Below are 27,840 nucleotides of genomic sequence, written 5' to 3'. Positions count from 1 at the left end.
ACTTGCCATTATCAGCATGTAGGCAGCTCGGAGAAAATTGCAACGTAAAGAAATGTAAAGTCTCAGCATTGCTGAAATATGCTATGCCAATATCTATTCTGGCGATTAAGTTGCATTTGATCTTCTGAAATTACCAATGAAGGCTTATATGCTAAACAGCCTAAACAGCAAATTTAAAAAAAAATGTCTTCAGTCTGGATTTAAAGAATTGCCCAAAGGGATAAGAGGAAAAAGCTCAACCACAAAATAAAATTTTTAATATGCTGGCAGAAAAAAATAGCCCTTATCCAGTCATTGTGAGGTCTGCACAGGTGTATATGGACTGATAATGTTGTAGAATGGCGATGGTGCCACAGTTGTTGAAAAGTTAGAAGTAAAATCAAAATCTTCAGTCATTCCCCTTCGAGAAGAAGCACAAACACTTACAGATGCAAAGTGTTACTTATTGGTTTAGACGTCGGTACAAATGTATTCATAACATTTTCAGAAAAGTTGGATTTTTGTCAAAACGATCTGTTGATTCAATCTGAGAAAATGCTCGGTATTGATACATTGAGAAAGGACCATAATACCACAGCATGATGCTTTGACACACTTCACATTTAAACGTATCGCCGCATTCCTTTCTTAATCCATGACTTTTTTCGTTTCAATGCTTTTTGTCTTTCCTCCAAAGAAACAATGCATATTCAATTTTTGTTTACGAACTCAGGGTCTCTCCGGGTGTCTGAGAAAGGTTGCTCCGTTGTTCCAATTTGCGTTGCGTTTCACCCCCTACTCATTAATCTCCCCTCCATTCGCTGATAGCTTCGTTTCGTCCACTAGAAATCGCTTTCAATTATTCATGCCTATTTTCCACAAATACCTTGGAGATGGAATTAGCAAACAAACAATGCCAGGCGACACTAATCCTCGTCTACAGCAAAGATCCTTTAATGCACTAGAGATCTGGCCGGCTGTTGACAGGCACCTGTTACTGTCTTCAGCTGCTTCGCAACAGCAGTGTTGACACAGTAAATATGTTTACAGGAGCAGTGCAGCCCTGACCCTACACCGAGGTGCAGGGATAATACTGAAGGAAAGGAGAGAGGAATAACTAAGTGCAGGAGAGCATGGAGAACGGAAAAGAGCACGACTGAGAAGGATAACCAGGATAAACAGGATAAAGGGGAGTGTAAGACACAGCCCGATTCATCGGGCGGAACATTCTTGCCTCCTCAACACAATAGCAAACGTTTCCACAGTCGCTGATGAAAGCTCACTAGAAACTGGATGTTTTAAACTGATTTCCAGAGCCAGAATGCCCTGTTTCGAGCATTTTTAATAGCTGCCTTTGACAATTTGAGATATTTTCTCATCCTGGAGGCGCAAGAAAAAAAACAGAGGATGAAGCATTTGGATGACCTTGGAATTAAAAAGACATCTGACACCCTGGTGGAGACGAAAAGTTTCCACCAAAACAAAGCTGAACGTTTAGCGGTTTACTGTGAGTCACACAACTCTGGTTATCTAGCATCCTGCAGCAATGAAACACACACACAAGAGATTCATGCATGTGTGGAGTGAATAAATTGCAGTTTACCTATTGCAACAGACAGCGGAAGTTTCTGAGATCAACAATGCATAAATGTTAAGGAAGACAGAAAAGTGAGATGTGTCATATCGAATAAGAATCAGTGTGTGTGTGTGTGTGCCCTCTAGCAGACGGGAAGATGATGCAAGGGAGCCTGGCAGGGTACTACAGAGACTGAAAGAAGATAGTGAGACTGACGGTTTAGACGACTGAGAGCTGGGCTTGTAGCTGGATGACACACACACACACACACACTTTCTCACACTTTCTCACCCACCCACACACACACACACACACACATATCCACAGAGCCAGGGGCGACGGAGGAGAAGAGACCGGGGAAGACTTTGATCACCGAACTGAGCACATTCGAGCACTCAACCAGAGAGGGCAGTCAGTGATGAGGAGGAGAGTGCCCAGGGAGAGAGACGTGGGGAAAAAAGAAGGAGGAAGAGGGTGGAAGGAAAAGAGGGAGAGGAGTCGGGTTGTTTTCTGACCTCTACGCTCGTCGATACAGATGTTAAAGCACGGACACGCAAGCAATCGGGCGTCCGACGCAGACGCTGCAGAGCATCGAAAACAGGTTCTCTAGACATGTTTCCTCATCGTGTAAACCCACGCTGACAAAACTAATTTCATTTCAGCCGTATGAACGCTGTGTCCGGACATGAGCGTATTGAAAGCGGCGGGCGACATTCAGAGAATTTAATTCACATTTATTTCTTTGGCCTCTGGCGGCTTGCTGACTTCCGAATGGTAAATATTATAATATCGAGATGGAAAACCTGTGTCACATAAGAATCCCATCGGCTTACATTAGCTTTACAAACAGTATATGTCCGAAAAACGGGCGGCCATGGCACGTCAGATACGTCCTCCATGCCTGAGATGCAGGTGGATAAACCATTGTGCTGTTTGCGAAGAGAGCAGGTAATTATCGTTGGCATTTTGACAAGTGTTTGCCAGAGTGAAGGTCAACTCTGTCTGCGTGGGAGATCTATGCTAATCTGCTCAGCTGGAAAAGACTACCACTCACCACTCAAATGGTAGCTAGCACCATTATGCAGCCACAGCTATCGTGTTTTTCACTTTAGGAGTTGTCTGCATGGGTGTGTGTGTCTGAGAGAGAGGGAGTGCATATGTTTTGTGTGTGGCTGCAGGCAGATCAGAGAGTACCAGGCCTTCCCACAGAGAAGAGAGAGCAGACAGACGGATAGACAGAATAAGGCAGACAGACAGAGACAAATGGAGTAAGATAGAAGAGAAACCCAGTTATATTTAGGCTGTCTCTCTTATGTTTTTAGAACAAAACGATAGACACAGTGTGGGCGGAGAACTCTTCACATCTGCCCACAAAAGTCTCTCCTCTTGGCTCTCAGGCAAACTTCTCATTAAGTGCGATTCCAGCCATCTGTTTTTATGCAAATTCTCAATTTGAGGATGAAAAAAACATGAGCGGAGACACCGGAAATCTTAAAAGAAGAAAACGTTTTTATGCTCGGCTTAAATTGAAAAAAGTCGATGTAAGGATGAAACGTAAACTGACTTGGTGAATAAGTCATGATGTACATGAAGCATGTGACGGAAATGTCCACTGAAGCTTCAGCTGCACTGAGGAGATGAAACATTGCAGCATAGTTTTGTGGAGCTATGAGGAGACTACAACCATCCTTTAGCAATACATGAAACAAACATATTTCCATCATGCATTTCATTTTCTTTTGCAGTGGTTTGAAGGTATAATTTGTAAGAAATTGCCAGGACTTGACGGAAGCCCCTTTGCTTGTAGCCATCTTTGGCTATAACAAGTAGTATAGCTCAGTTAGCCATGGAGCTAAATGGCCCTATTAGCTAACAATCTATGATAAGGTCAACCAGCCTCACAGTGAACACTGCTGGACACCACACTGGGACAGAACACAGTCTCTGCGACTGACAGATACCTGTTCGAAGACAGGGGACACAGTACAGAGGTGATTTACAGCATTCCTGTTCGGATCAGGACTATGACTCTGGGGACGATATGTTATAGCAGGGCCCGGAGAGGAGAGGTGTGACGGGGCAGAGAAGCGAGAGAGAATCAGGCATCAAATGTGGACAAAACTGGTGTGTAGAGCTGGAATATTTTGACTTCTAGCTCTGGGATTTGAGGATTTATTTCGTCTCAACCAGAGGTGATTTGGAAAGGCGTACCAAGACTGTTTTGGTGAGTTTTATTTGCCACTAACTGTTAATCTTGATAAATGCAAGTACTTACATTCCAGTAGTGAATGGAAACACACATCAATTCGCATTTTGCTTTGAGGATTTTCTGTAAATTTGGTTCAGCTTCATGCAACGTTGATGGAAACCTTACTACTCTCTTTCCCCCAAAAATACACAGGAATTTTCTCACCAGCTTTTTCCTTCTCTCTCGCCTTAGATCTCCTTTCTGCTGTCACTTCCGTGCGTGCGTGTGCGCCTGTGTGTGCTTGTGTGTGTGTGTGTGTGTGTGTGTGTGTGTGTGTGCGACAGGCAGATAGACAGAAGCAGAGGCAGGAACATGGGGGCAGACATTGTCTACGTCCACATCTCTGCGTGTCTCCCTCGGGTGACAGCCGTGTGTCAGGGTCTCTGCTCTCTGGTCCAGATGGCCCAGCCAGTTGCTCCCAGGGTCCCCAGGCTCCCAGCGCTCATTGACCAGGGCCGGGGTTCTCACGGCCTGGGGGCCCGCGGACTCATTGCTGTAGCCTGGCCTCTGGGGCCTTTGGGGCCTCCGAGGGGCTCCGGGGTCGCCCAGCCGTGACAGCCAAGACAATAGGAGTGTCCTCATCCAGCTCCCACCCACCACCTACTACCCTCTCTTAACACACACATATATACTCGCGCACCATGGCGTTTGGCCTGGTCATCCTTGACCACAGTTGGTAGACAGTCGAGTCACCAGGTATCAATTTTCCCATCAAATTCTGACAGAACCTGCTGAGCAATTAAATGACATGATATAACAACCAAAACTGTCATTAGGAAGCTGGAAAATGAAGCACAATTATCATAAAAGTGGTGGAACACAATCTGGAGGGTGATCGATTAAAACGTATCTATATCGCCAATTAAAAAAATCACGACGGGACATAATTATAGACACTTCACGAAGCAAAAAACACCCTTCCTACACATGAATCCACCTACTCGCTGTGAAGTGCACAAACATGCAAGAGGCTAAAAACAGGGAGTGGATCAAATCCATCATCAGCTACAAAATGTTGCTTTACAGTGAGCAAAAGCAACTCTGGCAGATCCAATTTCCCCCAACTGAAGGTGATTTACATGTTTAGAAATCACGTCGAGAGATTGAGCGCAAGCAAGACGGCAAAAAAAGGAGAGTTCTAAACAACACATTTCAACATTGGTTTTAACAGCTTGGCTGCCACTTCATCAAATATTGAATAAATCATTTTCTTGGCACAGCATGAACACAGCTGCAAAAAAAGAGAGAGAGAGAGAGAGAGAGACAGAGAGAGAGAGAGAGAGGAGAAAAAATCACACACACAAACATGCACACATCCGCACACGCGCACACAAACACGGACACACAGAATGCCTTGTAGTTTTGATAAAGCAGCAGCTTTCTCTTTTGTTTTGCAGCCGAGCAGGGATTAGGCAGTGCGGGTCTTTGTCCTGCGGTTTTCCAGTTGAGCAGAACACAAGAGCCTCTACCTCCACTAATACAGTCAGACCTCCCAGCAGGCCTTTCACCACACAGCCGCTAAGAACCTGCTGCCCAAAAGATGCTTTTCAATGAGTTATCAAATCTCCTCTATACTGTCCATGCCTTTCAACCGAGTCTCTTTGTCCATTCTTTGTCTATTGAACACATCAAATAGAACTGATGGGCAGATTGATGGACAGCAGAATGTAGCAGAGGCATGTTAACCTCCCGCAGACGCTGCAGAGTACAGTCATGGTAACGGTTAAGGTTTAATATGAATACTGTTGCATCAAAATCTACAGTATGTGCAAGTGCATATACAAAAGACAGTAGTTCAATATTCCAAGTAGTTTTCAAACAGGGAAGTAAATCAGTTCTGACAGATGATTAATCAGTTGAGAAGTTTTGTTAAGCATACATGAAAAACAATTGCAGCTTCTCAAATGTGATGATTTGCTGCTTTACCAGATTTCAAATAATCCGATATCTTTTCAGGTTATTGGACTCTTGGTCGTACAAAACAAGCTGAAGTCAGAGCTTTTGACAGATAGCTAGTTGCAGCTCAAACAATCGGCCAACAGGAAAATTTGGCTTGATATTTGAACACTAGAGCATTTTTGAGCTGTGTTGGAGTTGCAGGGAGGTTGTCAGGCCTGTCACAACAGAATCCACTGGTTTATATCAAGTCTGTTTAGGTTTAAGCAACTGCAATTGGCTGAGATCCTTTCTAGTTCGGCTGCGATTACGCCCGTGATTGGCCTTTGGGGGAAGGGGTGGGGTATGTCTGTGTCATACAACCTACATCTCTGGCATTACTGGCTTGGTGGCTAGTGGTTTGACTCCTCTATAATGTCTCTGATTTAATCAGTTGGGTTTAGTTAAGTTTCGGGAACGATCGTCATTTTGGTTATATCTCAAAAATACATCGGACTAAATTTGATCTTTAGGATTCGTGAGGAAACAAAAATCAGTGTGCCGTGATGCTGGTTTGCTTCATGACTTCTACTCCTATAGCTGCTATAAACACATTTGCTGAATTACGACTAACTTGCTTATTAATCAGCTATAGTGAAGAATATGTATGATTTTACCACAGCAATCTAAACTTTTAGGTTCTCTAGTTTAATGACTGCTATAAAGCCTGCTGTGCTGGCTCTCAGCAGCAGCTTGGGCACAGAATCCAGCAGGGGTTTTGATGAGTTCATTAAGAGGCCGTGTCATTTATGCACAGTCACACATGAGGCAATGGTCAGCCAGGATTACCCAGGTGGCCACTGCATGTGGGTGTCAGTTTGATTTTCAGACTCCTTAAACCCGCGCTGCTGCTGCACAACCTGGTCACCACTTTGAAAACCGCTATGCTATTGCATGTTGTGTTGAATTCAATATAGTGCATGCATATTTGAAGTTGTAACATAGATAGATTATGAGATTTTCTGCATTCACATCACATTTGACACATGTGTTTTTAATATCAGGAGAGCAGTGGGAATTCCACTTCACACCGTGGTGGATATGAAGGGTAGGAGCAAGGTAGGAGGGGGCGCAGGAAATAAAGCCCAAGCGGGATTTGATCTAAGGTCAGCGGAGGCACACATGTAGCTCCAAAGACTGAGGATTTAACCACTCTGCTATCTCCAAGCGCCATTTTCCGACGTTTTTAATACATTTCAGAGTCAGCTGGGATTGAACGACTACGCCAATGCATCCGAACCATAAGTGGTTTGATAATCTGCCTCGGTCGCCTTCTGCAAATCACTATTCAGGTGGGCTATATTCATAATTCATCAACATGGGTCAGGCTGATGATCATGTTGACTTAACATTTGGTCTGACATTTCAGCCGTGCTCATGCCTGTCATTAGCTCTCGCCACACGCCACCTCATCAAAGTCACAGTCACACAAGATGGAAGGTAAAAAAAAAGGAGATGAGGGAGTGGAAAAGGGGTGGAAAATACAGGAGGATATGATACGGTAGGAGAAGAAGAAGAACCTACAGCGCCTGTAATATTTGCTCATTTGATCACTTTTGTTAAACAAGCATTGCAAAAGTGGGACGACGGATACACACTGTAATCCAACAAGCACACACGTACAATAACCTCACACTCTGAACCACTGAACCAAAGCTCAACCCAGCCGCGGCCCAGCCTTTCTTGCAGTAAATCTGTATCATCAGCCGTCATCCAGCACGTCCCTGATAGGAAACGAGTTGGTGCCAAAAAATGTCGCCCGCGCTGAAAAACTGGAGCAGCAACACATTTCAGCCAATAACAACACCACCATGTTGATTCCAGTGGGGTGATATTGGATGATATTGACTGTCGGGAGTATTGCTGGGCTTCTCAAAGTCATTTCCGACCAAAGCAAGGACATCGACACACATCTAACACGCATCGCACCGACACACACACACACGTACACACTGACACCAGCGCCCGGGCAGATCGGAGTGTAGACAATGAACAGGGGAGCGGAGGCAGTGCATACTGACAACCCTCCTTTCTGTTGGTGACAGCTCTCCATCAGTCTGCATCAAACAAGTGCATACATACACACACACACACAGAGGAGGATACACTCTAAGTGATTGGCTGGTGCAGACCTGTTTCAACCTGTCAGGCCGTTGGACATAATAGAAGACCAAATAATCTGTCCTGTACACTGTATGTGAGTGTGTTTGTGTGTGTGTGTGTAGACAGGAGGAGCGTGCACACTAGACTCATCATCTCGGTAATTGATGGTCATCTGTCATTGCACACTGTTGATAATCTTCTCTGGGACAGGGGTTTGTCTGAACAAGATGAACACCAGTCTATCTACTGTATCTGGAGAGACTAATCTGTGTTCTCATTTACCGAAGCACAGACGGTGACAGAGTGGTCTGGCGAGTGAAAATGAGATGAATCGCAATGAAGGTTGTCAACAGGATTATTGTGTGATAGAGGCGATAGGAGGGAAAAAATATGAGCCGGCCTTACCCGCAACTTGAACCAGGTCCTCTGTGGTCACATTTTTGGGGTTGGGGCCGAGTCTGAAGGTCAATGCTGGACCCAACACACTGCAGATAAACGACAAAGAACGAGAAAAATAAGCAGGTGTACTTAAAGGAATAGTTTGACATGTGGGAAATGTGCTTATTTGCTTTCATATTCATATATACATTAGGTACGAAGTCTTGTCTTTGTGCTAAGCTGCGCTAACCAGCTGCTGTCAGGTTCATTTCATTCTATATATCACTTTAAAAACAAAATGCTTAACAGAAACAGACATATGTATATGGCAAGGCAAGATTAAATCAGAAGCAGGAAAGCACAACACCAGGTAGGTGCATAGCTGCAAAATAATAAACAAATTATGTTATGACATTTGGTATAAATCTTCTCATCTAAGTCCTGGAAAGAAGGAAAAGAGTGTGTTTCTTAAAATGTCATCTTAAGGTGTGTTCAACTTCAAATGTGTTTGAATAATGAGAAGTGAAGCTGGAAAATACCAGATGCCAAATTTTATAAAGTCTTCTTTCCTTTACAGTTTGAATTTTGGCCAAACACCAAGGTACAGTCATCAGCGGAGCACCTTGTTTTCTTCACACCTACAGTAACCTGCTTGTACTCCCTGTGCCCATATCCTCCTCTGTCCGGTCAGGAGTCAGCAACGGACTTCTCTCCCTGAAGCAGAATAAATATCTGAGGTCCCGGAGGTTAGCCATGAAATAAAATCTAACAACCCTTGCAGACTCTCTAAGAACTCCCAGCAGTTACCAGGAAAACAACGTATTTAACTGCATATTCCGTATAATCGCCTAAAATCCCTTATATATAAGTGGCTCAGAAGAGCATTTTTGACAGCTAGAAGAACAAATAAACAGTGACTTCACAGTCCTGGGGAGGGCTGTCTTTCAAAGAAAGGTTTCAACAAAGCAGTAATAAGCGTGTTATCCCCCCACGAATGATGAAGACCCTGTCGGGGCCAATCAGTAATAAACATGGCACCTTGTTTTGAGCAGTAATTGTCGTTCCCCAATGGGCCAATCAGGGTAATTCTGAATGCTGGAACAAAGCAGCAAGATAATTTTCCTCAAATTTTTGTCAAAATCCAAATTAAATCAGTCGTTTCTGAGATACTGATGATGAACATATGGTGTGAGTGAGCTGGTGATCAATGCAGGAGTCAGTTACATCATTCTCCCCAAGTCGTAGGAAAAAAATCAAACAGGCCGTTTAGTGAATGAGCAGTGAGAGCCACACTGCATCTTATCAAGTGCTTTCAGTCTTTTCTTTGGTCCCAAACGCCTCATTTTCTTAAACATGTTCAAAATCTCCTAATGAGTTTGCCAAATTTCAACCTGTCTTCAGCTTTTTAGAGCAAATCCGTGTCTAAAGCAGCCTTTTTCTGTTCTGTTGTGGAAAATTGTTCTAACAAACTGATTTGTGTTTGAAACAGGTTGATATAATCGTTACGAACTAGCACATTTAGTCTCTTCTTTGTAAGAAAACATGACTCGTGGGCCCAATAAAAGACACATTTTACCTCATAAAATGACATATCTTGCAGTAAACCCCTCCTTTACAAGACTCATAACTGTGTTTAGCATGTTTAAGCCCATTTACTGCAAGTAAACATGACAGCTAATGCTGCATTTGAGATTTTAGGCATGGTTTTCAAGCTATTCCAGGCAGCCATTGAATTCCATTAATTTTGTTTCATAATTTTTTTGGTTCAATTACTGTTACCACTAGATTTCAATGCATTAAACTTGTAATATAAATGTAAGATAAATTACAAGACTCCAACAAGTATCTGCTAGATTTTCATACATGGAAATGAATGGAAACCAATAGCTGCAGAGAGTATATATCATATGTTTTTTTTGTTTTGGCAGCAGCAGAAACACGCTGTAAAACACAACACTGACATATCATCACCAAATTGATATTGACATCAAACTGATTGATGTTGAAAATCTGGAGGGCCATCTCATAAAGTAAAACAACATAGTTGATACCTGTTAGCTAATGTTAGCATTCAATCACTGCCTTGCTAATGTTACACTTTGATTACGTCCAGTGCACTTCACTTCCAGGCTTAAATAAATGTCCAAGATGTGTGTTTATATTTCAGAATTAAATGACGTTTTTCCTATCGTATCATGTAACACTATCAAACAATAATGTTAGCTAGCAATTTGGTGAATGCTCATGTTAACTGTTCTGTAACGGAAGCTAACATGTTATCAAATATCGTTTGGTGTGCAGCCAGATTTAAATTCTCCATTGTCTTAATTTCTGATTGATCTAGAAGCTTTGAAATTATAACAATTACACAACTTGCAACCCAAAACACAACAACATGACATTCTAGCCTCATACCCTGAGGATTATGGCTCCCGAGTGAATGGACGAATCATCACATGTAGTCGATCGATGCACTCTGGTGAAGGTACGGAAACATTTAAGGCCGTACGTTCCTATTTAATTTGAAAAAATTAAATGGGAAAGTAAATAATACAAAAGGCACATGAATATAAGGAGAAATATTAATTTATGTCGCATTTTATTAATGAACGCCTACATTTATTATTAATTATCTTTGGTGCATTAAATGGTGTATTGATTAATTTATTGAGCCATTAAGGTATTTATTTACATATCATTTATTTTGGCAGTTTCAGTCCTCCATACTGAATGTGCAGTGTACAGTGGATATTAAGAGCTTTTACACTTAAACTGCTGCAACAAGAGTGTTTTATCAACAGTGTTTTTGCAAGTTTACAAGGTTTTTTTAAATATTGGATTCAAAATCTATGTGTATGTGAAAAAAGGTTGCTTGTATTGAAGGTCCTTTACATTTTGTCAAAGTTAAATAGTGTTTTTTGAGATAATTTTCATGGTAGATGCAGTAATGAACTGACATATGGATGGATAGATGGATGAAGGCCAACAGTTCGCCCTCAGTTTCTATAGGAATTAGTTAATATGGATGCACACAGTGGGTTGAGATGTAACAGTGTAGGTCCAAAAGAGTGTACATACATTTATATCATTTACAGTGTACTTGTGCAGAGTGTACGACAGAGAGGGAGATTCATCAGACTGCCAGAGTGCCGTGACCCAGACCCACTCACAATCAGTCAGCCCGCTACGCAGGCAGATATACTCACTCGGCCAGGGGCAATATATGAGCCGATACTGCCAGACAGACGGACCCAACCATGCACCGATGCATTTGTGAACACGATCGCACACACACACACACCCACACACGGCTCTGAAAGGAAATATGTCCTTCTCTAATGCCTTCACCTGGACTCTGTTTGCTCTCGTAAATGTCAATATTTCCACAATCTTTACCCCTGCCTCCGTCCTCCCCGGCTGGATGTATTCTGCTGGAGATCTCGATGCATCTAAAATTGAACTGACGTGATTGTTTTTTCTTTTTTTTCCTTCCAAGCTGCACAAACGCTATTTAAATATACCCTGGGTTAAAAAACCCCCCCAAAAAAACACTAACATAGTTGGAAGATGGATAAGATATCTGGAGAACTTCACACTGTCTCCTGTGTTATCGAATGTGTAAGCTTGGACTTGGTATTAGCTCTGCTGCTGGGACATGATGACTGTGTGTGTGTGTGTGTGTGTGTGTGTGTGTGTGTGTGTGTGTGTGTGTGTGTGTGTGTGTGTGTGTGTGTGCAGACTGGTTGGCCGGATTATTGGCATGGTGTGTTTGTGTGTGCTGTGAGGATTGGACTTGTGAGTGTGTGTCCCACTCCCCCTAGTGTTTCTAACAAGCAAAACACTTACGTCATCTGAAAGAGGCGCCTATCATCCCCAGCTCATCATCTTCATCATCCAAAAAAATGTCAGATCTCTTTTGAACGGGGGAATATTCTGTGCTGATTACTGTAGCAGCAGGCTCGAGCATAATTGTGTGCAGCATCTGAAAATCTCAACAACATAGAAAACCTTCAGCCTCCTCCTCTCATAGTCTCCCGTCTGAAATTCCCCCTCCGCCTCGCCTGTTGTCATATCTGAGTATCTCTTCTCCAGTCTTCCTATCGGGGCTCATCAGAGCGAGCGAGAAGCCCCCCCGAAGCAGGGCGGCATGCTCTGACCCAGCTCTCGTACTCCAGCCGACTCATATTCAGACAGAGGCTTTCAAATACTCACCTGCCGTGGCCACACAGCAAGAAGCACAATGGGTTTGCATCATGTCCTTCGTCTCGGCTGTTTCTACGCGAGTGCGCTTTCATTATTTTGTAAAAGGAAAGAGAACGGGGATAAACAAGCTCCAACAAAGAGGACATTTTCTGTATTTGCCTTCTGTATAGTATGCTGTTATCAATACAAGGTGTAATACAGTGTGGAAGCTTCATCTGTCTGCGGCTTTTACACCGGCTTAACAGCATTAATGCACTGTGATCAGGGAAAAAACTACACGTACTGTACTTTAGTATTCCCATTTCCTTTCCTACAGTTAAGTAGACTACTTTTATTTGACAGCCCTAGTTACGAGTTACTTTGAGGATTAACATTTTACACACATGACACATCTGCTCCTAAAATTATGATGATTTGTTCGATGAAATCACGCAGCCTAAAGCAGGAGAAAGCAAAGGAATTAAGGACGAAGACAGAGGAATAAAAGGAAAAACGTAAATGTAGGTAAATCATTTGATGAAAGAAGAGAAAAAATAGATGAATAGATAAAAGTCTCTCCTGACACGGCTGTTCTGACCACGAGATACACTCTGCAAGCTTTTTATTTTATTTTCTCTTTCCTCATTATTGTTATATTGTTATTAATGTTAACATCCTTTTTTTCATTACCATCTTTTTTCTTCTCTCTCTCTTTATTTTCCCCCTCTATACAAAACTTCCACACATGTACACCCACCCTCATGTCCTTTTGCTGTCCCTGTTGTTGTCTTTCTCTTCCATTGTCCTGTCTCTTGATGTATGCATCTTCCTGTTACTTTATTTTTCCTGTCCCTGACAGCGAGGCCCATCTCCCCGCCGGGCAATTTTTTTGCAAATTGGCAACACTAAAAATGAGAATGAGCTATTATTCGACTGCTGTTTGTATATACAACTATCTCTGGACTACTTTCCACAGAAGAAAAGTAAAAAACATGATTTTTCTCAAGCTCTGGAATTTGAAGAAGCGCCTTATTTCTATGATTTCTGAGAACAAGAACTTTAATTACCAACGCCTCCTTCCTGAAACGCATACATATGAATAATAAAGAACTGAACTTCAAGCAGATTCAGTCATTCTAGACATTAGAGTTAATGGTGTCATTGGAAAGTGGAAGTAACACCGAATCTAAAAACATGCATATCATGTCTGTGTGTTCATATTTGACTCAGTTATGACTCAAGAGAAGGAGTCAAAACTGTGTCAAAGATCCCCCCCGGGGAGGTTTTCCATCAGCATCTCAGTGTCTTGTTATAGGGTGAATGGTGTCTCTGTCTCAGCCCTCCTTTCACTTGTTTCTGTAACTTCGGTGAGAGGGCAGGATCACACCGTTTTAACACATAACATAACTTAGTGACATAATGCGTTTTGTTTGTAGTTAGCACCTACGTTGCATCCGACAAACTGTTACATTGGGATTTGTATTAAAGGATAACTTCGGTCGATTTAAACATGCAGCTTCATTGCTCAAGCTACCCTTAACTTGCGAGTACCAAAGACGCGAACAAATTTGGTCCAGCCATTACAGAGCTCCGTGAACGGAGATGTAGCATTGAACGCTAACTGCATGGGGTCAGAACTTCACGCTGTGTTTTAAGCATCTTAACATGCTCCACATCTCACACCAGAAGTTATACAACATCAGCAGACACCTTAGCACACAGCACTGTAGCGTGTATGACTCAAAATGAATAAAAAAGTAGTTAAAATAGTGTGTTTGTGCAAGGAGCTACTTACCTGTTTGTTGACATCCGCGTCTTCCGGTAGCTAGACCAAACTAGCATATCCACCGAGTGTGCACTTAACAGGCTTAACAGGCTATTGTAAGGCTCATGGCTCATGACAGGTTGTAACATGGACATGTACATTATGAACATACACACGAAAATGCTGGAATACGTTTCCGTCTCCGCCAGTGAGGGAGTAAGTGCACGCTCGACGGATTGAATAGTTTGGTCTAGCTACCGGAACACACGGATGTCAACAAACAGGTAAGTAGCTGCTTGCACAAACACACTATTTTAACTACTTTTTTATTCAGTTTGAGTCATACACGCTACAGTGCTGTGTGCTAAGGTGTCTGCTGATGTTGCATAACTTCTGGTGTGAGATGTGGAGCATGTTAAGATGCTTAAAACACAGCATGAAGTTCTGACCCCATGCAGTTAGCGTTCAATGCTACATCTCCGTTTACGGAGCTCTGTAATGGCTGGACCAAATTTGTTCGCGTCTTCGGTACTCGCAAGTCAAGGGTAGCTTGAGCAATGAAGCTGCATGTTTAAATCGACCGAAGTTCTCCTTTAACAAAAGTCTCTCAACATAATGTTGCTTTAATGTATCATCACGGCTGGGTGATGGGATTGGAATCAATGACATAATATTACTAATATAAAAAAAAAGGTCCCATGAAATACTGACATCAAATTCAATTAAAGTTTGTTCAGAATCCAATCTTATCATGACAATACACTATGCTTGTATAGTCATGATAAGATTCCAGGTAAATATAAATACTGAATCATCGTAGATACTAATTAGCAGTAACACTAAGCAAATATCATACGCAGTAAATATATACCACTCCTATGCAATGCCAATTGTGTCACTGCACAGGAGGAAGTGTGCGTCTCCTCACCTTGTGACTATAACTTTAGCTAACTTGGTAAGCTTAGTTGGCGAGCTGCAACGCTTCATTCTGTGAGGTGATACAGTTGATGAGTGTAGCGTGTCAAAAAGGAAACAGTCTTGAGTAATCGGTTCATGGTTTTCTCCGAAGTGACATTGTTGTTGAGTTTTTCAGATGTTTCTTTTTTTCTTTTTTTTTTGGCGCTTTAAACACTACAAGCTGAGTGCCATCTAGTTCCATTGTACTCTCAAGAAAGGCAGAAATCTCCTCTGCTAATTTCACCAAAACAAGGCAACCCACACCAAAACAGTCTGGATGGATAAATAGCACAACAGGTAAGAGGCAGAATGTATTTTTGATTTTGGGGCTGAACTGTCCCTTTAAGTACAACTCTTACTTCTTCCAATACTGGACATATGAATGATTGCAGAGTGTAATAATGTCACTGGCTAATCACAGCATTCAGTTAATGACATTAGTCATTATGAGCATCAGGAGTTGACTGTGAGTGATCTCAGATGACAGGTGTAATAACAAGATTAACTCGATCAGTGCCGGCACAACGACATCCTGGTGCTCCCGCACATCAGAATCAAAGCTTGGATTTAACGACGGAGATCGAAAAAGTCTCCTTGGTTGCACTTATTTGAGGTCGCCGTGTGTGTTGTGAACGCTGAACACTAGACTGCAGAGTACTGTCGCACTCGGTAGCTGTTATCCAAGCCGGAGTAACCTGTATCTACAGTTCCAGTGCAGCCGCAGACTGCAGTGCACCGGCTTTGGTGTTCATATGCTGCGGGTGTTACTGAACCACCCAGACTTCTCTTCTCCTGCAGGAGCGTCTTGAAAGGCTTGTCAGATCTTAGGCGAACACATCTCCTCTGCCTCCTACATGGTCTGACACCGAATGTACAGCAGAACTACGGTACAAGCACAAACCAGCCTGGGGTTCAAGGACAGTTCGCCCGCTCATTAATATATTAACCGCCTCCTGCTGGACTACTTTCTCTGTTTCCAGCTTTCGGTCCACTGCTGCTTCTCTTTCTCTCTCTTCCTCTTTTTGCCACCGAGAGCCGTTTGATGGCTTGACTGCTCTCTTTTTGACGAGTCGTACAGCGACAACAGTAGGCGAGGCGGTGTTTTGAATACAATGGAGACATCAGTGTGTGTCTGGAGGTAATTAGGCCTGATTTCTCCCCCTGCGAGAAGTCAAACACTCCAAAAGGTCAGAAAAACAACAAACGCCTACAGTCTCTGGGAGTGTGGCACTGCGTTTTCACACAGACAGCCCTTGCAAGTGTGCGGACGACCTTCCCTGAGCTCAAAAGCGCAAAAACAAAACCGTTTCAAATGATCTAAAAGGGACCAATTATCCTTCATGCGACGTAGACTGCATGTAAATCATTATTTGTGACAATGTGGTTTGCGACTATACATACGAGAGCTGGGTGAGGTCTGCGGCGTGGAGGTTCAGCCTCTGCATCAGGCGCTCCATCAGGTCCGAGCCCTGGTCAGTGGTGAGGGAGCTGGGGGAGAGACACACAGACAGCCGGGCGTCACTTTCAGACGTCCATACCCATATGAGATACACGTAGCCACTCAGCCGTTAAAATGCTATTCTTTTTTTTCCTTTTTCTTTTTTTTTTTAGGGAGATACTGCCACAATTCATACTCACAAATGGGTCATTGCACACAAGCAAAAGCTACGGTTGTCTGAATGGATGTACTGCGCACATGTACACGCACACACCACAGACAGACACACAAGGCACGCACAAACACAAACAAACACACAAAGAGCCGTGCCAAGGGAAAAGGGATCAGCTGCCTCTTCAGGCTTGGTAAATCACCCGCTTTTTTCCAGCAATGAGACAAACAATAAGGTGCAAATGGAACCTGCATGAGGTGTAATGGCTGTATCATATGGACACGCCATTCTCTCCCTTTCCTTCCCTCATCTTTCTTTTTTCTTCGCCCACATTCGCTTTCTCTTTCGGGGGCGCGTGTGCGTGCGTGTGCGTGCGTGTGCGTGCGTGCGCGTGTGTGCGTGCGCTAAAAAGTAAAACATGATAACACAAAGTACACAAACACGCGAGGCGCGCACGCTCCCTCGCGGTGAGATGAGAATAATAAGGTGCAAATGGAATGGAGGTGAAGTGTAATGGTGGTCTGATAAAGCCATGCCTCATCTCAGCTCAGTCCGTGGCTGCTCTCTCACTCGGAGAGTAAATCGCCAAGGAAATAGACCAAACAAAGGCAATCTGCAGGCCAACGCGCTGGATGGAGGAAATGAGAAGGGCACACACACACACACACACACACAAACACACACAAAACACACACAGACAGAAAGCTACTTTATTGCTGACAGCTTAACCTGGAATCACTGAGAGCGCCAAGTGACTGCAAGGTGACACGCACCAAAAAGTCATGGATCACAATGAGACAATGTTTCGAAATTTTTGTTCGCAGAGAAATGTGAGATGAAACTGGGAGCCAATTCCATGCAGCGTTGGCTACTCATTCGCTGTTATGTATGAAAAAAATATACAATCATTAGACATATTCAAGAGAATAAAACGATGCTGAGATACTGTTTTGTTTGGCCTGCGTTTGACACCACAATACAGCAGCTTTTTCTCCCCCAACAGAACGCCGAGCGGCGTACTGTGCATGAGCGGCTGATTCACTCCACCTTTGAAAAGAGTGGGTGGCTCTCTCTTTTTTTCACCACTTTTTTGAGGGGTTTTTGAAAGTTAAAGATTCGCCGAAGCAATTCCAGACACGTTTGCATCCCTCTGCGGTAATTCTAGCAACTGGAGAGCTCCAGGAGTGACTTGGTTGTTGATGCTAGCACTTTTCCCCTTGGGTTTCTCTCTCTGTCTCCTTCTCTTCTATCCATACCTTTTCCACTCCAGCCGCCCCTCCTCCTCCCCTCCACATCCTCCCACCTTATTCCCCAAACCCCCCACTACCACCACCACCACCACCACAATGTCAGGAGCTGTCAGATAAGCAGGTTTGCGTAGCCTCACTGCAGGGTGCGAAGGGGCTGGGGATAACAACTGTGCAATCATGAGGTCCGCAGCAAATGCAGGCGCCTCTATAGGCCGACCATAGGTGTCTGCTGAGGACGGACGAGGAGGAAGAGGAGGAGGTGAAGATGTTTCATCCAGAAGGTGACCTCTTTTCCTTCCCCTGCCACGTAATCATCTATACTGTGTGTTTACATCTTAATCTGCGTTTCTATATGCGTGGCAATAAGGTGACAAAGATTGCGTCCATCGGACCTTTATGAGCCTACGTGTGTTGAACAGGTGAAGGACAACCCACAGACACCGGACTTGATAACGCCATAAAGGGATTTGAGAGAGGGCCACAGGCACAGTCGATAGGAACTTATCTTTGCTGAGCCTGAGCTGACTGAGAGGTGAGAGCGAAGGAGAGAGAGAGGAGAGAGAACTTGGCTCCCCTTCCTGACAAAGTATCATCATTAAAGCTGTAATACGGCACAGTAATACCCACACACGGAGGGATTTATCATCCCCGCTATTGTAATCAGGTGCAGCACACACTGAGGATTTCAAACTACAGTATTCTTTCCCATAAAGACGTGAACGCGTGGGTGGTTTTGACAGAAATTGCATCTCTTAAAGGGAGTTTTAAGTAACCGAACAAAGCAGACATATGCTCGGTATTAAGGTATGCAAAATGGGTCTGCGTTGAAACGGGTCCAACGGTGCTGCTGACAACTGGTGAGCGGAGCAATAAACTATAATATGAAGCTGTGAGCTACACCATGAACTCAGTTGATAATAACCACTTAAGAACGAGAGAGGAGCTTTTACAAGATTGTCAGCGAGGCTTTATGAATGGAAGTATTCGAGGACGACGCGAAGGTGAAAGAGGTTATAGAGGTACAGTAGACCTATTGTGGGTGCAGGATAGTGTAAAGTTACGGTTACTGCTTTTATTTTTACCTTCAGAAAATTCAATGTAATGCCGTTTCTTCAGTTATTTTCTTTTTTTCCTTCGGAGGTCATGTTTTCACTACGTCTGTTTGTTTTGTTGGTTTGTCAGCGGGATTACACGAAAACTACGGAACGGATTTCCACGTAACTTGGATGGAGGATGGGTCTCGGTCCAGAATAGACGCCATCAGCTTGTTGTGCGGAGCAGGATAAAGGGACAGGTCCAGGATTTTCTTTATCTCATTCCATCCTTTTATTTGTGATGTATTAATTGCTGAAAGTGGTGCATTTACCCTTTAAAGATTGAGACGCTTACTTTAACTTCTGTAATTTTGATTTTCAGAGGGGATTTTACAACCAGATCATTCTAACATAAATATGTAATTTCATATATCTGAATACTCACTCTGAGCCAGTGATGATATAGCCAAAGTGTCTGTCCTTCCCTCTGCTGGAAAACTCCTTCACCCCCACATGGACCAGCTGAGTTTTGACCTTCATGTCCTTCTTCTGCGGTTCCTCCAGCTGCTTCTTCCCCTCCAGATCCTGATGCTGCTGCATCCACCTCTGGATCTCTGAGTCCACCTGAGCGTCAGGCCCCTCTGGTCCACTGGTCAAACGCATGGTGGATCCCTCCTTTGCAGGCACAGCCACGGTCTTCTCCTCCCAGTGCTGGGGTGCAGCAACTTGGCCCTGCCTCGTCCGGCTTTGGACATTTTCCAGGCCAGGCATTTTCAGAAGGCCAGCTGGTGGCCCAACGTTGGCCGCTGGAGCGTCACCAAAGGGCTCCAGGTTGAGGTAGTCCAGCAGCTTGGAGAAGAAGGCTGCATGCTGTGTGGAATCAAATATTTCTCTTTAAAATAGTGAAGGCATTTGTATTTCTTTTTACCTACATATAACTTTATATTGGTTCTGAGAAAAACCTAATTAACACCTTGAATAGAGACTTAAACTACATCAGATGTCAGTCATTCGAAAAGGTATGATTTGTGTTGCATTCACTGACTATCTAAGTCTGAGTGCTGCTCCGAGCTCTAATGACACCCTTTCTCCTCACAAATTATCAAAGGTTTGCATTCGAGGGCTTTACTTTCTTACTAAATGTTAAACAGAAGATTCAAAGCATCATTCAAAACTATTCCAATTCGTATTGCTTTTAAATTTTCTTGCAGTTATGAGTTTGCCATCAAGTTCTAATACTTGAACTGTAAATGTCTGCGAAACTTTTCAGATCATCTCCATTTGAAGCAGCATTCAATAGTGAATAAAGTGTGTGTTTGGACATGTCTCGCTCCCCGAGAAACCAATTTGTTGGTTGAGCAGAGTAATTTTAAATTCACCTTGTCACCGGGCTCTTTGTCTGCACCGTCTATTTGTTGGCCTGGAAACAAACACAATGTATGTGAGCAGATTGTGTGAAAACACAAAGTTTTCTTTAGTATTTAGCAAAGCAGAAACAGTTATGACTCAAAATGAAAGACTCAGAAATACATTTGGCAGCAGGAGATCCTACAAACAAAGCATGTGAGAGCATTTATAAATTTAGAAAAGCCTCATACTGTTTTATCTGTGACAGAAAAGTAACTACTCCATAAAACAATGCCAGCTTGTATTCTTAGAAGAACAGAAGAAACACGCACCTTGCTGTTTCATTCTCAGCGTGTCTTTCTGGTTTAGGTCCTGTCCTTTGTCTGATTTTAGGTTCAGCTGCATGGCTGCCGGCGGCTCCCTGTTACCCTCCTTGTCCAAACTGGAGACAGCGGCTTCTGGTCGTGGCTCGGCCCCAGCCACAGGCCGCTCCTCATGCATCTCCTTCAGCGCTCCTGTCATGAGCTTGGTCAGATGGTCCAAGTCTTTGCCCATAAAAGCCTCCATGTTGATGCTGTGTCTTCCCAGCTGGTTCACCATATTCTGGATGAATTGATCTGGACAGGGAAGAGACTCAAATAAGAACCAACAATCATACTCAGAGTGAAATAGTGAAATATGTAGAAAGCGCCATGATTTTACCATCCATGATGCTGACAGGCTGTTTCGCAGGCAGTCGGTTTGAGCCGGCCTTGAGCAGGAGTCTGTCTAGATCAGGCTTTTGAGTTTTGGAGCCAAAATCTGCATGCGACTGCGGCTCTGCATGGTCACTCGGAGCTGGCCTGACGTAGTTGAGGTAGTGCAGTTTTCCTTTGGGCCATGCAGCCTTGCCATCTGGGGTGCCCTGCTGAGTGCTCGGTATCGCTGCAAGAAGCCGTTCCAACTGACTCGAAAGCAGTTTGTTCCTTCCTGGGTCCTGGTTAGAGTAGGTTGGACTGAGCTTTGGGTGCCTGCCCTCTCCAGTCTTGGTGAAGACTTTGGTGACGGGAGGTTTGCCGTCTCCATTATGAACGCTGTAGACTGTGGTCTCTTTCCAGCCCTGCTGGGGTTTTGACCGGCTGGGCTCCACACGATCATCAGACTTAATGTCTCCATTCTGTAACACAAAATGCACATATACCAGATTTAGAGTAATGTAACTTTCATGTATCTCATGAGATACCTCACCTTGCTTTTTGTTGGATGGCTGTGAAACTACAGACATTCGTGGTTTCTAAAGGATGAATCTGACTGACTTCTCTGTAGTTTTTGACCAAATGCTAACAACACTAATGACAATCCATCAGTCTGAGCTGTACTTTGCATTTGGCACTAATAAGCTAATGTTAGCATGCTAAAATGTTCACAATTACGTTGCTAACATGCTACGACTAAGCAAAAACTATACTCGCTAATCAGCATATTATCACTGTGTACGTTTGCAAGCTAACACACTAGCCTAAGGCAGTGAACATTGTAAACATTGTAATTACCAAACATCAGCATGTTAGCATTGTTATTGTTAACATGATAGCGTAATAAAACACTAAAATGGTGAACATGGTAAACATTGTACCTGCTCAACAACATGTTAGCACCTTCTTTGTTGACATGCTAGCATGCTTAAACCTACCAGCAAGACTAAGCTGGTAGGCTAGCATAATTATGGGACCTAAATCTAAACCAGCACCAAACCAGCATAGACCAGCATGGAAATCGTGCTGGTCTAAGCTGTTTTTTTCAGCAGGGTTAGCATTGCACTTGAGAACATATGTCGGCCTTCTAAAACACTACACTAAGATGGTGAACATTGTAAAAATGATATACCTTAAACATAGGCATGGTAGTATTGTCATTGAACATTAAAATGCTCAGTAGCCTCACAGAGCTGCTAGCATGGCTGCAGCTTCTCAGTTTTGATCATTTTTGTAACACTAAAGTGACAACATTCATACGATTAATCTCTAACATTGCTTTAGCTCTGCAATACATATATTTTTCTCATGAGAACACTGGGTGGGTTGAGCTGGGTCAGCATTGTTGTGACAGGTTTTCGTATGAAATGAGAAGCAACCTGGGCTCGACTAGACAGGACAGGATATGAATAGGGATTCTAGATCAAAGACAACTGCCCTTGGAAATTACATTATGGAAATCAAAGATGAGATAGTGTCACTCAAAGAGTAATTTCATGCATCTCCACAACACACAACAAACTTTAAAAGCACATCTCTTCTGTCAGAGAAGTAGCAGAAACCCTGTATCAAAAAAGAAAAACATTGTGAGTCATCTGATTTCACAGTTAGCCAAAAAAAGTTTATATGCGACACATGATGAATTATATATTTACATTACAATGCACTGGTACACAGGCATCTAGACGCCTTTTAACCATTTGGCATTGTAATTAGTATAATATTGGCACCAAAACGTGTGATTTTGTCCTTTCTTCTCTTTGTGAGGGAGAGAATCATTCTTCTCGTCTGAATCATAAGTGCCCACGCTTCAATTCGGCATACAGTATATCCGATCCACTGAGCAGCATTATTATCCATGTCGCTGCCGCACTAATACTAGCTATCTCCCTTGGTGCCATTTTCTGTCCTTCAAATGTATATAGAGAAAATGTCAGTCTCTCCAAGCCCGGCGTACTGAGAGGCCATAATGGCATTAGCACAGCAAGACGGGGGTGCTCTGCCATTCATGCTAACCATGTTTGCTTTTTTCCATCACGCTACACAACAAAGGGCCTCATCTCATCAATAAGGAAGGTCCTGAACTCTTCAACTTTGCATTATGGCTGCACTGACACAGCAGCAGGAAGCAGCTCGGCTATGACGGATGCGGAGCACATTTCACACAAAGCTGGGGTTCCACCCTAAATATGAGGATTGAATAATGTAAAGAGGTGATGGAAGATCTTTGTGTTAAAAGGGTCCCTGCTCAGTGGGAGAGGGGGGAGAAGACAGAAAGCCAGAAACAAAAGCCGTGCAGGGACAAGAGGGCGACCCCCGCAAAGGACATACTGACTATTTTTCAAAAGGAAGGGAAGAGGCCCTTCCATAATTTAGCCAAGGAAAACATGTTTTGTTTACTTTGTGGACCAACATTAATACCTTGAACCTAAATGCTGAAGCTTGACATTAAAATAAAGTTTCTTAAAAGGATTTAATTCCCTTCCAACTTTCTTAAAGCTGAGGCCGCCAGAGAAAGATTTATTAAATTGAAGCTGCGGAGGCTGAGATATCTTGATTTTTAATTCTCTCTAATAATTACAGTAAAAAGATTAAGGTCAGAAAATGCCAGATCCTACAGTTCCCATAATGCACCTGGATAGGATTTTTTTTCATTAGACCCTCCTGACTCGATTGATTGGTTTTCCACTATTAAATTAGTCTCCAACTATTTTGACAATCAATTCATCAGTTTGAGTAAAAAATAAATAAAGTCAGTTAACCTGATAGTTCACTGAAAGTCTTTGGGTTTTGGACTAAACAAAACATTTGAGGATTTCAACTTGGGCTTTGGAAATGATTGATCAACATGTATCACCATTTTATAGACCCACAACTAATCAATTATTTGAGATAGTATATATAGTAACTGTGTAACTGTTCATGAAGAGTAAACTGAACTTCATAGTCTGCATAATTTTGCTGTCACATCTGCCCGATCCCTTATGATGTACTACAACTCTACAGTGTGTCACTCTTACCTGGACGTTGGCTCCATCTCGATGGATTCCCGGTTGTCCATTGACCTCAGACTGCGGCAGGAAGCCCAGGCCAGTCAGGTACTGCTGAAGGTTTCTGTTCAGCTCTGCCTGCGAAGGCCTCAGCTTCCTGTCTCTGGAGCTTCTGTAGGCGGTCAGGGGGCTTGGAGGTGTGGCCTGATGGCGGAGAGGGGTTCTCCTTAGTTTGGAGAGCTCTCTAGAGATGACCTGCTGAGTGATGTCGTCCTGCCATGTCAAACCTGGAAACAAAGAGGTCATAGTAAGGTTTGTCAAACACTTCTCAAATAAACGTAACCTTGAAAAAAGAAGATTTCTGCAGATATCTCAAGGTCAGACACTAGTTTTGTAAAGAGATTCAACATGCAGATAGTCAACCTATTTCGTTTGATATATTTTTTCATGTATTTGACATTACAGACAAAAAAACATGAATATTTAGATTACACAAAATTATATAAATGAATGACAAGTAGATAGATATCGAATCAGGCCTGCAAATAACCTAATAGTAAAGTTCGGCTGAAGCTACCAATCGAGTTCCTAGTACAAGTTCTGTTTCTGATATTTCTTGACTCCAAATTTGTTTCAAGAGACAAAATGAATGTTGAAGTCAAAATTGCTGACCACTTTTCATTCTCTCTGGACATATCTTTATTTTTTCCTTGCTGCTTGACATTGCTTAAGAGATAAGAGGAGAGTATTTGGAGTAGACTTTGATTGCTGTTTGATTGACTGCATAAACTCGGATTGGAAGGAACTTGGTGGAAGCAAGAGGAGCAAATGCAACAAACTAACAAAGACTGAGGGAAAAACACGGGATTCAAAACTGGAACAGGAACTGATTAGCTAATGGAACACAGGTGAGCAAGAAAAAGGGTTGGAAAAAGACAAATACAGGAAGTGGAAAGCAAAACACAACACATGGGTATATGATATACAAAATAAAACAGGAAACCAAAAATCTAAATATGACACTTTACAAAAGTAAAGGGACTTGGAGATTTTACTGTGGATTGTATTGGAATTTCTGAGTGATTAACTACTCGCTGTCTTTCATTTTAGCTGCCATTTTAAAAAAATTAACTGGTTTGCTTTTGTTCATAATCCGAATATAATTTGGTACAATCGATTTAGTTAGTCTTACAAACACCACGGTAGGAACCGTGGTCTTAATTTTGATCCGGGATATTATTGTACACCCTAAAGTCCTTACTTGGTGGGTGGTACTTTCCAAAAGTAAAGGAACTTTAACAAAGTAAAGGAGTTTAGTTTATCCTTGCCTTATAAACACCACGGTCTTACACCATTAGCACGCAATTAGCTGTTGCCATTAGCATGCAGCTTGCTGTATAGTCGTGCACTGTTCCATTACATTGCCATACTGATTTCCCACATTTTGGAGTGTCTTAAGACTGCTATGCAAACACAGACAACAACACTCTGAAGGACAATTCTCCTTCCTTGAAAAGTACATCCTGGGACAAAAAGTTTCAGCTTCTGTTCTCTGCTTTTGGGGAAATTGTTTACAGCCCTCTCAGCTTAAAGTGGGTAAACGAAACAGCAAAGATGAAACAGAATAGCAGAGAAGGGGAATGTTTGAAATGACGACACGCTAAAAGAAAGCCATGGCTACACATTTGCACACATGTATACACAGACATGTATACACATACACACACACACACACACACACACACACAGAGCCAGTCAACAAGCCTGGGGAGAATGTCACACTGCAGCCTGATGCCTTGCCAACATCTCTGCTAATTGCCAACACATAGTTGGGATGCAGAACTCCTGGGCAGGGGCAAAGCGCAGTGGTGCCAAGACCAGATGGAGCTACCCAAGCAAAAAAGATACCCAAAACATGGCCCCATTCCCAATGAGCCAAGAGGCGCAGCATTCCATCGGCAAAGAGCATAGCAATACTAAGGATATCATACTTTTTTGTTTTTTCGTCTTTAAGGAGCCAAGATGCTCACTGATCACACTTCATTCCAGTGCAGAAGCATTTTTTAATGAGAAATTAGTAATTAAGTTGTGGCAAGGGGCTCAGATTCCTCGCTGCCACATCGCTAACCTTTTACCGGACTCATCTAAAGGAAACAATGCTGCTCTTAATGACGTGGACGCCTTTCAAAGCTGTTAACAGCCAGGGTTTAAAAATACACAGAAAAAAATGAAAGTATCAACACCGCAGAATGTCTTCATTAGCCTGGTTTCTCACCCATAGACATTGGGTATATTCATGGGATATTCATAAGCACCAGATGAGGATCTGAGCAATGCAGAGCAGCTACAGATGCCTCCAGTCATTCTTGGCAGCGCTGAATGGAGCACAAAGCAGCGTATGTTGTCACTGTTCTGGAACGCAGCTCAGCCATCCATCCGTACAACAATGACGGTTAACTACCCGTGGCTTAAACGATGTGGTGTATACTTGTTATATATCAGCGTGTTGTTGATCATTTATGCTATCAGCGGTCGCGGTGGGGAAATCAGGTCTGACTCCAGCCCTAAAGGATCCATATGGTGGCTGCGGTTAACTGCAGCCGGTTAAATGGGTTCAGAGTGTGATGGCGCCCACAACAAGATGAGGCCGGCTTCATTGACTGTGACACCTCTATCCCCCCTCTGTCTCCTGGGGGATGCACTCATTTCCATACATACCATGTTTTGTGTTTCTGCGATGGGCACACTTGAGGGAGAAGGTACGCCGGCGCAAATTACAGACTCAAAGTGAGCCATTTCGTCAAAGAGAAAGTCAGGAGTGGTGGGGCCTTTACGGTCGGATTCTTCTCAATCAACCTCTCAGCTGATTATCCTGGCGCTGAGGAGCTAAATGTCATGCAAATTCATCTGTAGGTCCAGAGAAAGAGCAGGTTCCATCACAGAGGCTGCCGCTTTTTTGCCTGTTAAGGATAGCGTGCCGTCTCAGGCAAATGCCTCAGTTAATTAACGCCCTGCCATTAGCGCAACAGCTTTCAAACAAGCAAGTTATTTCTGTTGGCCTCCTGTCTGTTTTCTATGTGACAGAGAGGGAGAGAGTGGGGGGGGGGGGGGGGTCCTAAATATTCAAAGCCTATTAGATGGGATCCAGTCTACGCGTCTTGTAGTTTCATCTGCTGTTTTTGAAATGCAGATTTTCCCCTTTCCTTTACTTCTGTCCACCGACTGATTTTAAAGGCATTAATGGAAGGGAGCGTGAATAATTTAGCAGCAAGTTCTACCTAATTAGTCAAAATGAAATGTGTCAATCGAAATTTTACATAAAAATAAAGCAAACTCTGAAATAGGATGGCACAAAAGTGTTTTTTCAAATCCTTGAGTAGCTTTATATCAGGAAAAAAATCTTTTTTATCAACTTTTTTCAGCTCTTCCGGACTACGTGTTTTTGCGGCTGCATTATTTCTTAAAATTGGAATATTCAAGATATCTTGTGCGTTTTTTGGCAATTCCCCAAAATATAGCTGGATTCAATTTGTATCTTTATTCTGACTTAAATCTCAGAATCTTTTTTCTCAGATTCGTGACTATTTTCTTATTGTTCTGACTTTTAAAAACAAAGTTCTGTGTATTTGAACAAAGTTCGGCTGCACAGAATGAGTTTACCATGAGGGTAAAGGGGTTATTGTACTCTGTGTGGAGTTCTCGTGAACGCCTACCAAAGATCAAGACAATACGCTACATGTCCACGTCTACTG

The 27,840-nt window shown here is 43.0% G+C and overlaps 1 protein-coding gene across 2 annotated transcripts in view; it reads right to left on the bottom strand.

The window, feature by feature from the left end:
* ptprn2 (protein tyrosine phosphatase receptor type N2) overlaps positions 1-27,840 on the bottom strand; it is a 136,620-nt gene that overhangs the window by 77,728 nt on the left and 31,052 nt on the right. For both annotated transcript variants that reach the window (XM_030397896.1, XM_030397894.1), the window contains 7 exons: positions 24,119-24,375; positions 21,067-21,520; positions 20,697-20,981; positions 20,397-20,437; positions 19,463-19,887; positions 16,525-16,611; positions 8,247-8,326 (listed from right to left, as the gene is read on the bottom strand). In XM_030397896.1, coding sequence (XP_030253756.1) covers positions 8,247-8,326; positions 16,525-16,611; positions 19,463-19,887; positions 20,397-20,437; positions 20,697-20,981; positions 21,067-21,520; positions 24,119-24,375 — 1,629 coding nt within the window. The remainder of the gene's footprint in view (positions 1-8,246; positions 8,327-16,524; positions 16,612-19,462; positions 19,888-20,396; positions 20,438-20,696; positions 20,982-21,066; positions 21,521-24,118; positions 24,376-27,840) is intronic.

This window comes from Sparus aurata, chromosome 19, assembly GCF_900880675.1.
Source record: "Sparus aurata chromosome 19, fSpaAur1.1, whole genome shotgun sequence".
In the NCBI taxonomy this organism is placed as follows: domain Eukaryota; kingdom Metazoa; phylum Chordata; class Actinopteri; order Spariformes; family Sparidae; genus Sparus; species Sparus aurata.
Note: the sequence above shows the minus strand (reverse complement) of the source record. Positions and strands in the feature narration are given on the sequence as shown.